Consider the following 16,417-nt stretch of genomic DNA (forward strand, 5'->3'; position numbering starts at 1 on the left):
GTATCTTCAATTTCTTATACTTTTATATATATATTGGCTTTAAATAATATTGACATATCGATAAGAGAAATATACAAGTCTGTGCGATGAAAGCAAACTGGGCCAGGTGGCAACGCTAAATTGAAATATATTCGTTTCGGTTATCGACTGCAACTTTTTTTGGCGGTCCAATCAAACAGCAATGACAACAACCTGTTGATCACACACACACACACACACTCACATTAGCATAAGATTGGTAGGTTAAAGTTTAGCATACTTCATTTTGTTTGGGGGATTTTTTGTTTATAGTTATCTCTCAAAGTCGTTGGTCAAATTTGCAACCGTTCGAAAATTTGCATGACATATTGATAATTGCATAATTAAGTTAAAACAACAAATGTAAATGCGGCAAGCGCATTGTGTAAGCGCATAGACAAAAAAGCAACATGACAACAAAAGCAGATTTATTATATTTGCAAATTTTTGTTTAATTTTGTTTCCCCCGCATATGCGTTGTGCATAATTTTCCAAAAATAAATATGCATTATGTGGTCCATAAAGACGCATAGTTAATGCATATGTTAAAGGCAAATACATTATTGGTGTTTGAACCATTTGAACGTTGCCAAACTTAGCAATTAGTCTCCAGAGTAAAAGCCGTAGCAAAACTTCCTTTTGGCGCGTTGGGACAGCACCGTTAAATTGCTTAAAGTTCCGCTGAATTTGCTAAGCAAATTGTGAGAGCTAATAGCCAACAAGACAGAGAGCCAATAGCCATCTAGCCATCTAACCAATAGCCAATGGTGTTTATGTGTTGCAGCAGCAGCAGCAGCAACAGCAACAGCATTGCAGCAAGTCTGTCACAAGCACATGCTACAAGCACATCCCGACTCAATGCTCCAACCAGTTAATAAATAGACTCACTTTCAACTCACGGACTTCAGCCGCAGTCGGTTCAGTTCCATTCCATTCATATTGCCAAGCGCCAGCCCAACGCGGTTCAGTCTTCTTTTGAACGCCGCAGCTGTCAGTTGCTCCAGCTCCAAGCTTTCCAGCTTCAAGCACCTAGCTCCGAATTTAGATATATTTTTGTATAACTAACTTACAAAACTCGTGTTGTGCTCGTGGCATTTGAATTTATTGGTCGACGCGTTCGTCTCTTTTTACTTAACGTGTGTCTGTGTAACGTGTTTTGTTGCTGGAAATTTTTCACGTTTTTTAATTAATTAACAACAGCTCGATAAAATAAATAAGCACTGCAAAAGGTAATTAAAACGCTTGCACACATCATATGTTGGCCAAGTTTAGTGTTGTATCCGTTTTTTTCGCCAGCTGGAGGAGACACTCATATTATTGCTAAGTGTAGTTTTAAACAATTGTCTGGTGACCTCTGCTCATTTTATTGTCTTGGTAAAAATGTTAAAAGAAACCGCAAAAGAAAAATGCTATAAACTATTTGAAACACTTTGGTGGCTATTAGCTGCCCAGCGAAGCATTTAATTGGAAATGTAATAATGTCTGTTATTAATTGTTAACAACAAAAACTTAAGCAAAAAGCGTAAGCAAAACAAAACAAGAGACATTTTCCATGCAACCATTAACCTTTTGCATCATCGATTTACGGGTCACGCTTCAGGTCAGGGAGGCAGAATTGCAGGTCAGGGACGAGTTTTGGCTAAACGATGCTATCAGTTACCAGCTTTGGCATTCATCTCAGTTTACAACGCTTCCGTCTGCCTGTTGGCATATTTCTGAGTACTTCCGGTTACTTTTTTTCCATAAATTATCGATTAGATAACGGGTTTGATAATCGTTTTACAAAATGAATTTACATTTTGTAATAAATTAATAGTTGAGGTGTGTGAATATTGTTACACATCATATGTAAATTGATTGATATTTTCATTTAATATTTATTTATTCAAATAGCAATCATAATAAAGAATTACAAATTTTGAAATTTTGGATTTACATTTTTCCATATCTCAAGCTTTAAATTTAAAAAGTGGGTAAATTTTTTTAAAATATGAGTTTTATTCTTATGTAAATTTTCTTTAAAGGAAAAATACTCTAATTACATAAATAAAGGGTATATTATAGTTGTTCACTCTCATACCACTTTTATTATTTAACTTTTTTGATCCATTTTGGCCAATTCAACGCGCCCCATCTACAGTGCCTGCCAATGTATTTGTTTCTCTTCACTTCTGTGTCAATGGCAATCACTCTAAGCTTATTTACATACGAACATTGGAGGTTGTCGGTTGTCTGCGGCTTGCTTTTGGTTGTTTCGATTTTTTAGATGCCATAAGACCCCCTAAAGGGATGAGATACAGACATACACACACACATATGTATACATAGATATTGATAGATTGTAAAGTTTGTTTGATTTCATGGCTTATATTTTTGTGTTTTGATGTTTTTTTTTTTATTTTTTTGTTTTTAATGACCGCACTCTTTTGGCAAGTTTGAAATGAGGTCAAACGCATTTATATTCATTCGTTATTCGTATCAATATTTCTCCTACTGCTTGGAGTTCTATTCGTAGACAGCAGCATCATCATCATCATCGGCAAAGTTGCAAAACGTAAACAACACTTTTGCCATCATTTGTGTTACAGCCAACTGATTAAACCGGTTTAAAACACACTTGCCATTTTCATATGTGTATTAAATATTGTGAACAGGGCGCGACGTCAGCTAAGACAATATAATCAAGCTATGGACTCTGCATATTTGATGACAAGTAACAGTCACACAGACACTCAGAGATGAGGAAAAGCATCTCAGCTAAACGTAGGTTGGTAAATATTTAAGCAGATTCGACAAATATCCATTAATTTGAGGGCTCTCAAGAATGGCGCATGCCAAGGCCATGCATATTTGATTAGAAGCTTTACAACGCAGCCTCGAGCGATATCTCATTAGTATTTGATAACAACGTTACAATCGTAAACTGATTTAGATGAATTGTGAACTGGCTATTTTGAAGCGTGACATAACCTCAACAATGATAATTAAGTCGTTAGACAGACATTAAGTGATGCACTGTATTTGTCTTCATTATAACTAAATAGTTATTGAGTTGATCCCCAGCTAGAAGTATTAAATTTCACATTTATATTATGTGTTGTTTTTAAGGTTTATTAAACGAGCCATAACCTCAATTAACTGCCATCCAAGGTCGTCGAAATAAAAGTCAGTTTTAATGCACTTAGCATTATGATCGACTTGACCGTTGCTATTACTATATATATGCATAATTCGTATATAAATAGTGTCAAGAATAAGTACGCGTTTTTCTTTTTTTTTGTGCGAGATTATTGCCAAATATGGATTCTAGTGAGCCATTAATCTGACTGCTGTCTAAACTATGCTAATGAGCTGGACGATAAATATAGCTATTTACATATATGAGTGGCTCAATCTGCATGTTGTGGCTGTCATGTTGATAGCACTTGTGGCACTAAAGATATGTTATTAAATTGCATGGCACAGTGCGCAAGTTCGTTGCCTAAGTCTTTCGTTTTGAGCGGTGTTTTTTTTGTGTTTTGTTCAGTTTCAATTACAACTTGTTGTTTCCACTTGTTTTTGGCATTTTCCACATTTGTCTGCCTGTGTGTATGTTATGCTTATGATTTTTCGGTTCAAGTTGCGGCTGCAAATGAATTGGAGCTGTCTCTTTGCGCGCTTGCACAAGTTGCACAGACTTTTGTCTTTGCTGCGCCGACTCGATTTTCATCTTCTTGCGACGCAGTGCTTTAATTGGCAATAAACATGGAAATGAAGCAATTTGCCAGATACGTTAAACAACAATGAATTATGAGACAAGTGTGAAAAGTGCATTCTGCGACTGCAGTCGCTTAGCTTAGTTATTAGCCAAGTTCAAATATCAGAAAACAACAAACAACTCGGCAGTTCGTTGGCTACTGGCACGATTTCAGTTGTAGTTCAAGGTGTCGTTAGTTCGCGCTTGTTTATTGACACACATCTTTACAGATCAGCTACTGAGTATGACTTTAGATTTTTGTGCAACGTCATGCCGCAATTACAGCGCATTTCCTCGGCTCGATTCAGTTGGGCACACTTTCCTTAATCGCTCAACTGAACAAACACTCGCAGAAACTGATACAGCTATAGATAGCATACTTATTATTTATAATGTACAGCTATCGCTAGACAGATGTACAACGCCTTGTTTTTTGTTTGTGTGTGTGTGTTATGGTAAATAGACAACATGGTGACAAACCGAAAAAGCCGAAATGCCGAAAAACTTGTTCAGTGTTGCATGAAATGTGCGATTTATCAAATGTAAAAGTGCTTAAGCTGCAAATGCACGACGAGCAGATGCCACTTAAAAGCATTTTTATAAATATTTGATGAGGAATATTAATCACTTTCGCTTACTTTTCGCTCTTTATAATAGTTAAAAAAGAAACGAATATTGATGATTTTTCTTTATAATTTTTCTAAATATTTTTTTATCAAATACTTAATTAATTTACTTATTGTATGTATAAGAAAAGTAAAGCTAAATAATTTATAATTTACAGACGAAGATTGACTGTCTTCTTAATGATTTTTAGTTATCATTTTTATAAATATTTTTTATTTTATATAGAATACATAACCAATTTATTTTTGATATGGGCAATAAAACACATTATGCTTGTCATACTTTTTGCTCTTTAAATGAAGCTCAATTGTATATAATTTCGAAATTAATATTCTCGGCATTTTAAATGTTTTTATATAGACTACTTGAACAATTCACTTTAGATATAGGAAATAAAAGACATCATACATATGTCACACTTTTCGCTCCTTAAATTAAGCTTAATCATAGATAATTTAAATACAAAGATTGACAGTCTTCTTAATGAATATTCTTGTTAAGTGTGCTGAGCATACCTATAAAATTTTATTATCTAACTCGTTTATATTTTTTCACACTTTCATTCAAAATTTATTTGCTTGTTATTTTAAAAAACTGGATATGCCTTAAAATAGCGCTTCTCTTTGCCTTTCTTGTACGGGGAACCACCTCATTTGCATAAACACAGTTTTCGGAGGGTAAACTCACTGAAAGCGAAACCAAACGACTTTCAAAGTGAGGCCGTCTAGAAATGTCACGAAGCGACGTTGCGGCCAAAGAGCAAGGCAACTTAGACAGTATATAAAATGCTGTGCTATGGAGTGGCCATAAAGAGAGGCAAAGTGGCACGATTTAAACGAGGTTTAAGCTTGCCTAAAATGTAGACAAGATGTGGCCAAGTGTAACAAAAAAAAAAAATTACATGAAGCACAACAAGCTAACTTTAACTTTGAGTACAACCCCAACTCCAGCTGCAGCTGCAACTCCAACTCCAACTTCAGCTACGACTTTAATCTGCATTGTGCAATTTTTGGGAAAAACTTTGCAAGCTTGTGGCATGCTGCATGCTGCGTGCTGCTTGCCGCTTGCATCACTTACAACACTCTTTTTATTTATTTTTTTTCCATTAAGCCTAACATCAGACATGTTGGACGGGTGTTGGTGGTCCGGCTTTATTGCTTTAACTGTGTCAATACTACAAAGTAGCAGTTTGTATCTGGTCTCGACTCTCCTCCTGTCTTTCTGGCTATGGCTTCTGCCCATTGGTCGCCAGTTGTGAGTTGTTAGTCGATGATGTTGTCGTTGTTGCTACCATTGTGTATTGCTATTAAAGTGATCAGCGAGCCGTCCAGACATTCGCCCCGTCGCATTGCGTAATCGTAAGCTGAAATGCAAAGAAATGCGAAATCGACGCCGCAATCAAAACTCAAAAACACACAAAAATTGAAACCCGTTTCAATTGAACAGGCTCAAACAGCTACTGCTACTGCGACTTGGCTCACATTGTGGCTAAGAATTAGCTCCAGTTTTGGGCCAACAGCTTTCGACACCTGCTGTTGTCTACTGGAACGGAATGTGGGCTACAAGCTGCGAACTGCGAGCTGCGCGTTTGAGTGTAATGCAATGCCACAACGCCTGTTGCAACCTCAACTTACATTCTTCCTCTCTCTTTCTCCAGCTCTCGCTCTATTTTTTATACCCGTTTGCCGGGTAACAACATTTAATAGCTTTATGCAAAGCAAAGAGAATTTAATAGACGTAACTTTAAATTTATTACGTATTCTTTAAGAGAGCCAAGTCTGTTGGCTTGAATGCTGTTTATCTGCCGGTCTATCATATATACTATGTATATAAAAACCTATTAAAAGAAGCTGCTTATTAAGTCTGTTTTATAATTTATTTATGTGTTTCTCCAAATTTAAAATTTGAATTCATACAGTTTGCATATGAATAATAAAGGAAAAAATATTTAAACAATTATATATTTTTGTTTTTATCACACAGCTGTAAATACCTCCATAAATAAATTAAATTGTTTTTAACAAATATTTATAGTTAAAAAGAGCATTACTATAAATAAGTTTTATACACAAGTTGTGAATGTGTGAAAAGCTACATTGGGCTGATATATTTCATTGTTTTTTGGAGTATTTAATATATAAACAATAAAATAATAATTTAAAATAGATACCCAACTTTGAAGTTCCAATTTATAATAATAGATATATAAAGCTTTTAATATATGCATGAAAAAGTAAATAAAAATATATTTACTTTAATATTTAAGTTGATAAAAAAATGAATAAGATTCTTTATAAATTTTTGCTAAAAATTGTTCGTCAATTATAGTTTTCTAACTTGTCTCCCTTTGTTCGCTTGCAGCACCAAGATGGTTGATCTATCGCCAGTACAAGAGTTCTACAAGGACAAGACCGTGTTCATCACGGGTGCCTCCGGTTTCATGGGCAAAGTGCTGCTGGAGAAGCTGCTCTACTCGTGTCACTCACTGAAGGAGGTCATCATCATCTGTCGCCCCAAGCGCGGCAAGGCGCCGGAGTCGCGTCTCGAGGAGATGTTCAAGCTGCCCATCTTTCAACGGATTAGAGACGAGCGTCCCGAGATGCTGAAGAAGGTGACCATCTATCAGGGCGATGTGACCTACGATTGTGAGTAAAAACGGTTCTCATCTCTGAATCTGTAACTAAATTTTGGCTTTCTTTACTAGTGCTGGGTTTGAGTGGCGACAGCTTGAAGCATGTGGTGGACAACACTAACATTGTGTTCCATATGGCGGCCACACTGAAGCTCGAGGGCAATCTGCGCGATGCCATTGACATGAATCTGCTAGGCACACAGCGTGCTCTAAATGTTGCCAAGCAGATGAAGCAGCTGGAGGCATTTGTGCATCTCTCGACAGCCTTTTGCAACTGCGATCAGGAAGTGATGTACGAGAAGGTCTATGAGTTCCCCCACAAGCCCGAGGATCTCATGCGTCTGGCTGAATGGATGGATGTGAAGACTCTGGATGCGATTACGCCTGATTTGCTGAAGCCACATCCCAATACTTATACCTACTCGAAGCGTCTGGCGGAGATCCTAGTGCGCGATCATTACGAAACGATGCCGGTGATCATCGCCAGGCCAAGCATTGGTAAGTTTTTCAAGTCAATCGGGTTTTTCTTTTAGCCATCATCTGCTGCCTCGGTGTCTTGAGGCTGCGATGCCTTCGCTTGCTTTGTTGCTTCGCTTTCCTTTTTTTGGCTATATTTATTACCATTTTTTATGTACACTCTTGCCTATAAATATAAATGTTTTTATGTGCGCGCTGTCGACATTAAAAATCATCTCTAATCCTCCGCCTTTTCGCTTGACCAATTAATTTGCCTTGCCAGCTGCAATCTCCCTCTCTTTATATATGTTATATAGTTGATTTATGGCCTAATCCCACTGCAGACTGCATTTGGCAATTGAATTTGTGAAGGGGGGGAATGGAATATCATTCCATGAATTATGCAAAGTTATTGCCAGTTTGTCGGATTGAGCAAGCTAACCCCCGAAGGCTGACCCCATTCAATATATTTGATAGTTGCAAACTGCAGCTGGGCTGTTTATCATTTTGAGAAAGTTAATTATCAGAAACTTTGCGCTTCGCTTATTCCAGCTGTAACTGATATCCACAATGAAGTAAAGTAAAAGCTATGCAGGAACTAAGAGAGCTATAAAAAGTTGTTGTAATTTACGATGTGAAAGACTTTTGAATCTAGCTTGTTTGTTTCAGTATTATTTAATTACTCTAAAATTTTTTATAGCAGGGAAACAGTTTTAGAAGTCTTAGATTTATAATTTATTATAGAATTGTTGATTTGCTTTTTTGGGGAATCTTCATTTATTATATTACTTGTAGGCTCAAGTCTAAAAATAGAAAATTTGTTGTTTCAGAGACACTTTTTTTATTCGGTACTAATTGGTTTCTGAGTCATTCAGTAGACGTATACACATACATACGAAGTTTTATTTATTGTATGTGTCTACCATATGTTTCATAAATGTTCGAGATACATATTAATTAAACTAGTTTGAAATTAGCCTTAAATGAGAAAACTTCTTTGCCAGTTTCGCTAACAATTTAGATAGTTGTGCAAAAAATAAATTATTTGCATATGATGAACTCCTTTTGCGAACAGTTTGACGCACTTCAGTAATTTATTCATCTCATTAAATTATAAATATTTAACGCAATTTTTTCACATGTCAATGTCCTAAGCTATAAAACAATTTACATTTGGTTTTAAGAATATATTTATGCTTTAATTTCAATAATACGATGCTATTATATATAATAGAATAGAATAGTCTTAAAGAATATAATATATGCTACGAAGTGATGTTTTAAAAGCTAGCTGAAGGCAACTCTTGAAAGTTTTTTAAAAGTCTGATGGATTGGCAAATTGGCTTTTAGTATGTCAGTTAAAGTTGGCATTACCCAGTTACAACTCATTAGACAGTCAACTATGTTATATAGTCAGACAGGTCTAAAAGTCTATTAGATGCATCTCAAGAATGCGCTAAAACTTCACAAACATTGTGTTGGCCTATGTTGAACTTGTCATAAGTTGGCAAAGAGCCAAAAAAAAATTAGCAAAGTGAACTTAATTCCGCAATGGCTTAACAAATACGTCAACGAATAGACATAGACAAAGACTATGTGATATGTGTTTACATATTGATGAATTGATTGACTTTGACAGCGAAGCGCGTTAAAGTAAAGTTCGTTGAGTTCAACTCATTTAGCGAGCCGCAAAATGTTGGGTTTGGCAACATTTTGACGCCAACAGTTTAGGCCAAGTTATTTTTTCGGTTGCCCAATCGAAAGCCAAACTCAAGATTTGTATCTCTCTTGTGGGTGTGGCCGAACGTCTTTTATGTGCAGCTAATTGACACTTTTTCTTTATTTTTACGACGCGCTTCCCGTCATTTCTTGTTGTTTACTACATTTATGCGAAACTTTTTAGGTCTATTTTTATTTTTTTTAGCTGCAAGTGTATATGTATTTTTTCAGCTTTAAATGTATCTGAACGTGTATATGCAATATGTCTCATTTTTTATACCCGCTACCCATAGGGTAGAAGGGTATTATAACTTTGTGCCGGCAGGAAATGTATGTAACAGGTAGAAGGAGGCATCTCCGACCCTATAAAGTATATATATTCTTGATCAGCGTCAACAGCCGAGACGATATAGCCATGTCCGTCTGTCCGTCTGTCCGTCCGTCCGTCCGTCCGTATGAACACCTAGATCTCAGAGACTATAAGAGATAGAGCTATAATTTTTTTTCGACAGCATTTGTTATGTTTGCACGCAGATCAAGTTTGTTTCAAATTTTTGCCACGCCCACTTCCGCCCCCGCAAATCAAAAAAATCGAATAACAAGTGTAATTTCAAAGCTAGAGCTACGAATTGGTATATACAATAATTACTGTAGTAGTTATGATTCCTGAAAATTTGGTTGCGATCAGATAAAAATTGTGGAAGTTATTAAAGAAATACTTTTGTATGGGCAAAAACGCCTACTTACTAGGGGTCTGAGTTGCTTTGGCCGACAATCTGGCACATTGTGCCACATTATGTGTACTATATCGATATACCAAACATGCCATTTGGTATATTTTTAGTATTTTTTTAGTATTTTCGGTATATTTTGAAAATGATACCGCAATATTTTGCCTTTATTAGAAATGGGTAGCGGGTATCTCACAGTCGAGCACACTCGACTGTAACTTTCTTACTTGTTTTTATTCGTGTCTCCCATGTGCTCTCTGTGAATCTTACTCTAAATGTATCTCTTAAGCTTTATGTGTGCGTATCTCAATCTGTAAATGTAAATGTATCTGTATGTCAAGGAAGTGTGCCATAACTATCTTTCCTGCTGCGCTTTATCCAAATGCTCTTTAACTGCGACTTTGGACTTGCTTGCACACGCTAAGTACTCCTCAAAACTACACACAGATACACGCACAACCAACACACACAAATACACACACTGAAGACATCGCCGTCGTCGTCGTCGTCATTGACCAACAAGTTCAATGAGCATGAAATTGAAGTTGAGTACAATTTGCAGCAATTGCTAACTAAACTTCAAAATCAAGCTAGCAATATAAATGAAAACAAAGCCAACTAATGCAAGCAAACCACGCCCCCTTAAAATACGCACCACGCCCCCAAAACAGAAGCTTGCCACGACCTCTAAAAACTTGCCACGCCTCTTGCCATTAGCTCAAGGTTTAACTGCCAAAGTATCCTGCAGCTTAAGCACTAAAAATTCCAGGAAAAACATAAAATAATGAGTATCGAAATGCTAAACACTTTTTTCCGCCTTGTCTCTCCTGCTGTTGAAACTGCAAAGAAACTAAATACAAGTCAAGGAAAAGTAAATGAAAATTATCAAAGTTAATAAAGAAAGAAAGAAAACACACCGCTTCTGCTTGCCTTGTCTGCCGCTGCCAATTGCCTTGAAAACTGTAAACAAAATAAAAACAAGTCCCGGAAAACAAATGTCAATAATCAAAAACAAATGAGAATTCAAAACACGCCACTTTCCCTCGCCTTATCTGTTGCTGTCAATAGTCCCGCAGCTTAAGCACGCCAAGAATTCACTTGTACTCCAGCTCCACTCTGGCTTCTTCCCACGCCTCCAACTACACCTCAGCCTACTGCTCAGTTCAGTCTACAACACGCTTAACCACGCTGTTCAAGCTGCCTGCTCTTGTTGCTCCTGCTGTTGCTGCTGTTCCCTTGTAAGAGAAATGCTCTTCTCTCCTCGCAACTGCGAATCTGATGCCTAAATTTCCTGTGCAGTTTCGCCATCGGCCTACGAGCCCGTGCCTGGCTGGGTGGATAATCTGAATGGACCCACGGGTTTGATGGTGGGTGCCGGCAAGGGCGTCATACGCTCCATGCTCATCGATACGCGTCACAAGTCCGAGGTTATACCGGTGGACTATGCCATCAATGGACTGTGCGTCATACCATATCAGTTTGTGACGCAGCAGCAACGTCCGGTGGATGTGCCGGTTTACAATATAACGTGCGCGGATCATCGCAAGATGCAGTGGGGCGAGGTTATTGAAATGAGCAAAAAGATCGGTTATCAGTATCCGATGGAGGCGGGTCTTTGGTATCCCGATGGCTGCATCACGACCAACAAATTCCATCACAATATCAATGTGCTGCTCTTCCATTGGCTGCCCGCCTATGTTATTGATTTCATGCTCTTCATACTCGGCCAGAAGCGTTTGTAAGTTGTTTAGGTTCGATCGCGTCGTTTGAACTGTACCGCAATCATAATCCTTTCCCTTTCCCATCGTTCCCTCGTCGTGACCCTTAGCATGATACGTGTGCAGAATCGCATCTCGGTAGGCTTGGAGGTTTTGCAGTTCTTTACGATGCGCGCCTGGTTCTTTAAGTCCGATGCCTACTCTTCGCTCTGGGACATGATGAACGCTACGGATCGGAAAAAGTAAGCGCCATCTATTGGTCAAACGCAGTACTCAGCATTAACATGTCTTGTGCAGCTTTAACATGGACATGGATCCCGAAGAAACGATTCCCATGTACATCGAGTCCTGTGTCCAAGGCGGTCGACAGTATCTCATGAAGGAGTCACCCGATTCTCTGCCGCGTGCTCGACGCCAGCTTATGCTGTATGAATCGAATGAATACTGCTTGAAAATATTCACTTCTTCTTACTCCTTCCCCTCCCTCTCTTTCTTTCTTCCTCTCTCGTTCTCTTGGCGTTGCAAACTTATAGCATGTATATCCTGGATCGTGCGTGCAAGGTGATCATCGTGGGTTTCCTGGGCTACTGGACATTCGGGCTGCTGTCACGCCTTGTGGGCGTGTGAATTATTTAGCCACGTTAACGAATGCAGTTAGCCAAGTTAAATAAATATAGTAATTGCGCGCTTTATGATTGTTGCTTAGGTTCGCTTTGTTGGGTACAAGACGTCATTGAATTTTATTTTTATATTTAAGCCATCTTCTTATCCATGAATATATCAAATATTAATAAAACGGTTCGAATATCTTTAACGAGTGCGAGTTCGAGTGTTGAGTATTGCTTAAGTGTCCAAACAAACAACGACGAATAGCCAAATTGTATACAGTCAGATCACACAAAACAGATACACACTCAAATGAATACACTCACGATATTCATGTGTCCCTAATATCCTGTTACCCCAAACATTTCCTCTACTCCAATAATGAATACAGTGAATATATTCGCAACTATACACAATCTCCACTCCTGCCCTATTATGAATACAATGAAAACTCTCCCTTACCCTACCTCACACTCGTAAGTGAATGCTATGAATACACTCAATATATTCATTTGCGCTCACACAGATATACAACACCCAAAATTTAAAGAAAATACTAAACACTAAATTAACACTAATTACACCACTCCACTATTGAATAAAATGAATACACTCACTATACTCACATGCATTCACTTCAACTTACAACACCTCAACTAATTCAATTACTCAACTGTACACTCTACACTTCACCCACTTGAATACTTTTAAAACATTCACTCATTATTCACAACACTCACACTTACACTCACACCTAATTGGCTACGGTTCATCAACAATTTTGATGGAAACGGCAAATCATGTTGGGCTTTCCTCGGTATGTAGAATCCATTGACATTGGTTGAGTGTGACTCGAATTTTAATACTTAACTCTTCACACAGTTTCGCCTGCTGCCTATGAACCCTTGGGTGGTTGGGTGGACAATCTGAATGGACCCACGGGACTGATGATTGGCTGCGGCAAAGGTGTGATTCGTTCTGTGTTGGTGAACCAGGAGAACAAGGCTGAAGTCATACCGGTTGACTATGCGATCAATGGTCTCATCGTGATACCCTATGAGTTCAATAAGCAGGCTAAGCGTCCTGTCAATGTTCCTGTCTACAACATAACGAATGCGGATCACCGCAAGATGACAATGGGAACTGTGGTCGAGATGAGCAAACGCATCAATAAGCAGGTGCCTTTTAATGCGGGTCTCTGGTATCCAGATCCCTGCGTCACCACCAACAAATTCTATCACAACTTCAACGTTATGATGTTTCACTGGCTGCCTGCTTATCTGCTCGACTTTCTACTGCTGATCCTCGGACAAAAGCGTTTGTAAGTATGACGGTGTTTCAATTTAACTTAGAGTACTCCGAGTACATCATATCTATAGATTTGCTATCAGCAGATAAATATTCATTTCGAGGCTTTTAAAGTTACAGATTGTAACATTGGAATTCTAAATTAATGCAATTCAAGAAATAGCTACGAAATAAAACCGTGTACAAGATCACTTTCTTTTGCTACAATCCTAATCAAGTTTTCATATTATCGTCATCATAAGTTTATCTAACTCATTGCCTTTCTTTCCAGCATGTTGCGTGTTCAAGAAAAGATTTCGACTGGCTTGGGAGTATTGCAGTTCTTCACGCTTAATGCTTGGACTTTCCGTTCCGACAATTTTGCCTCGCTATGGACCAATCTTAACGAACAGGACAAAGAAATGTGAGTAATCTAGTTTCAATTACTGAGAGACTTGTCTGACTTATAATTACTCTCCTATTGCAGCTTCAATATGAACATGAATGTGAAGGAATCAGAAGAAGAATATATGTTTGTTGGTGCGCTTGGCGCACGCAGATACATTCTTAAAGAGAAAGATGAGGATCTGGACAAGGCGAGATTCCACATGAAAATGTAACTGGCTAGAATACACAATGATTATAGTAATTACTAAACTCTCTTCTTTTTCTAGTCAAAAAAGCCGTCGACATCGTCTGCAAGACGCTCATAGTGGGCTTCTTCTTCTACTATCTAATGAAATGGACGGGAGTCCTGGCTTTATTTTAGATTCTTCTTAAAAGTTCTTTAGCTTTTTTGTGGTCACAGGAATTTATGTAGTCAATAGCTTTAATTGTTAAACATATTCGAGATAAATATATATGTATTTAGGTTTTGTTGTACACATCTCTCAATTGTTGTTTGGATCGCATGTCTGTATTTTTTTTTTTTTTTATTAACTGCTAAGATTGCTACGCTTCTTAGAGCTTTTCTAACATGTATTCCGCTTGCGCAGTGACGCCCGCTGTGGCGGAACCTCTGCCCGGCTGGGTGGACAATATGAATGGACCCACAGGTGTGCTGATTGGCGCCGGCAAAGGCGTTATCCGCTCCATGATCTGCAACGGAGAGCTCAAGTCCGAGGTGGTGCCCGTGGACATAGCCGTCAATGGTCTCATTTTGATACCCTTTCACAACATTTTGGCAAAGCAAAAGTAAGCAAGCTACACACTCTCCTATATCATATCATAGCTAAGACTTATATACATATATTCATTTTCAGATCAGCGCAGCTGCCTGTGTATAACATCACTGTGGAAGATGCTAAGAAGCGCACGTGGAAATGGGTGATGGATGTGGGACGTGAACTAGGCCTTGCTTATCCATTTGAGGTGGGACTCTGGTATCCCGATGGCAACATGACCTCTAGCAAGCTCTATCACACCTTCTGTGTCATCATGTTTATGTGGCTGCCTGCCTATTGCATCGACTTGCTCTTGACAATCTTCGGACAGCGTCGCTTGTAAGAAACTCGCGAACTCTCAACCATAGCATTCATTCAATGCCAAAATATATTTCAGCATGGTTCGCGTGCAGACCAAAATTTCAGTTGGCCTCGAGGTGCTGCAGTTCTTTACCACACGTAACTGGGACTTCAAGTCATCGCATTTTCAACAAATCTATCAGGAAATATCTGAAGAAGATCGCAAAATGTACGCTCAATGCTGTGACTAGACATATTATATGTCATAATATTCGATAATGAAGTAGTACATTTAAGTACTTACCAGTAGATGAAGCAAGTTTTGAATTGACAATATTTTTGAGCAATATTTTTGACAATATTTTTGAGCACATCATCATCATATATCTGCCCATCAATATAGTTCATCAACTTCTTTCGTAACATGTATTGTGAATTCCTTCATCTGCAATTCAATATTCATACACATTTTTATCACTTCAACAGCTTTAAAATCAATACCAACGATGTGGATGATTACGAGTACATGAAGATGAGCATTCTGGGTGGACGTCAGTATGTGATGAAGGAACCCCTCACATCGTTGCCCAAATCACGCATACAGCTACGATTGTACGTCGCTTTTATGCTCTGCCTGTCGTGTATAATCTAACGCATTTAATTTTTTATACTACAGCATGTATGTCTTGGATCGCATCTGCAAGACGCTTATAATCGGCGGCCTTATCTATTGGCTCTCCTTGAGACTGGGACTGAATGACCTGGTGCACCATGCACTGAACAGCACCAAGCATTAATTGCTATTTGGAATATTCAATGCATATTCATATTGGGCAAGAGATATTGTTGTATTTTAATCCACTTTACGTACCTCTCATTTTTATTTGTTCAGGTCATACGTATACGTAATATTTTTTTAACATTTCATTCATGTACAAATAAAAACAAGCATTTTATAATCATAAACTTGACTTCAATTGATTTTATTAGTATAAAGAAGGGGGATTTTTTTTATTTATAAGGCAATCATAACAATAGCAGTGTATTTGATAGAATGCAAATGGGAACGTTTGAAGCCAGGCATTCATTCCATTAAGTAATCGTAAATAAATTGATGGTGGAATTAGTAATACAATATATTTTTGATTACATTTCTATTTTGTCTTTAATCTATCATTAATACCGATCATTTTGTAAAAACATCCACATCTTGGCAGAATAAAACTTGTGCCGCAATGTAGGCAGCAAATTGTTTGTAAATCTGTCAGCCCGAAAGTAGGCAAACTTTTATTTTCCATGTGCAATGTATGCTCAATTTGAATGTTCAAATAAACGAGGTTTTTATTTAGTCAACAAATTGAAATTTCACGGAATGAATGATGTTTCCCTCAATCTAACAATGTTGTCTACATAAGAACGTGATT

The 16,417-nt window shown here is 37.9% G+C and overlaps 1 protein-coding gene across 2 annotated transcripts; it reads left to right on the forward strand.

Moving 5' to 3' along the window:
* The first annotated feature begins 982 nt into the window (after nt 1-982).
* Nucleotides 983-15,947, forward strand: LOC132792064 (putative fatty acyl-CoA reductase CG5065). Of its 2 annotated transcripts, XM_060801290.1 has the most exons (8): nt 5,919-6,070; nt 6,743-7,026; nt 7,086-7,511; nt 14,526-14,724; nt 14,793-15,032; nt 15,091-15,222; nt 15,480-15,605; nt 15,670-15,947. In XM_060801290.1, the coding sequence occupies exons 1-8, from the start codon at nt 5,934-5,936 to the stop codon at nt 15,788-15,790; spliced, it is 1,665 nt and encodes a 554-aa protein (XP_060657273.1). In that variant the 5' UTR covers nt 5,919-5,933; the 3' UTR covers nt 15,791-15,947. The 2 variants fall into 2 exon arrangements, with proteins under 2 accessions (XP_060657274.1, XP_060657273.1); XM_060801291.1 differs by lacking the exons at nt 5,919-6,070; nt 14,526-14,724; nt 14,793-15,032; ... (1 more) ...; nt 15,480-15,605; nt 15,670-15,947 and adding exons at nt 983-1,247; nt 11,219-11,657; nt 11,748-11,879; nt 11,935-13,119.
* The last annotated feature ends 470 nt before the right edge of the window (nt 15,948-16,417 follow it).

The sequence above is a fragment of the Drosophila nasuta genome, chromosome 3 (assembly GCF_023558535.2).
Source record: "Drosophila nasuta strain 15112-1781.00 chromosome 3, ASM2355853v1, whole genome shotgun sequence".
In the NCBI taxonomy this organism is placed as follows: domain Eukaryota; kingdom Metazoa; phylum Arthropoda; class Insecta; order Diptera; family Drosophilidae; genus Drosophila; species Drosophila nasuta.

Coding starts and splice junctions, on each gene's coding strand:
- LOC132792064 (XM_060801290.1), top strand. CDS start 5,934: ATGTGGGCTACAAGCTGCGAACTGCGAGCTGCGCGTTTGAGTGTAATG. Junction 14,725..14,792: donor AACATTTTGGCAAAGCAAAA/GTAAGCAAGCTA, acceptor ATTCATTTTCAG/ATCAGCGCAGCTGCCTGTGT. Junction 15,223..15,479: donor TCTGAAGAAGATCGCAAAAT/GTACGCTCAATG, acceptor TCACTTCAACAG/CTTTAAAATCAATACCAACG.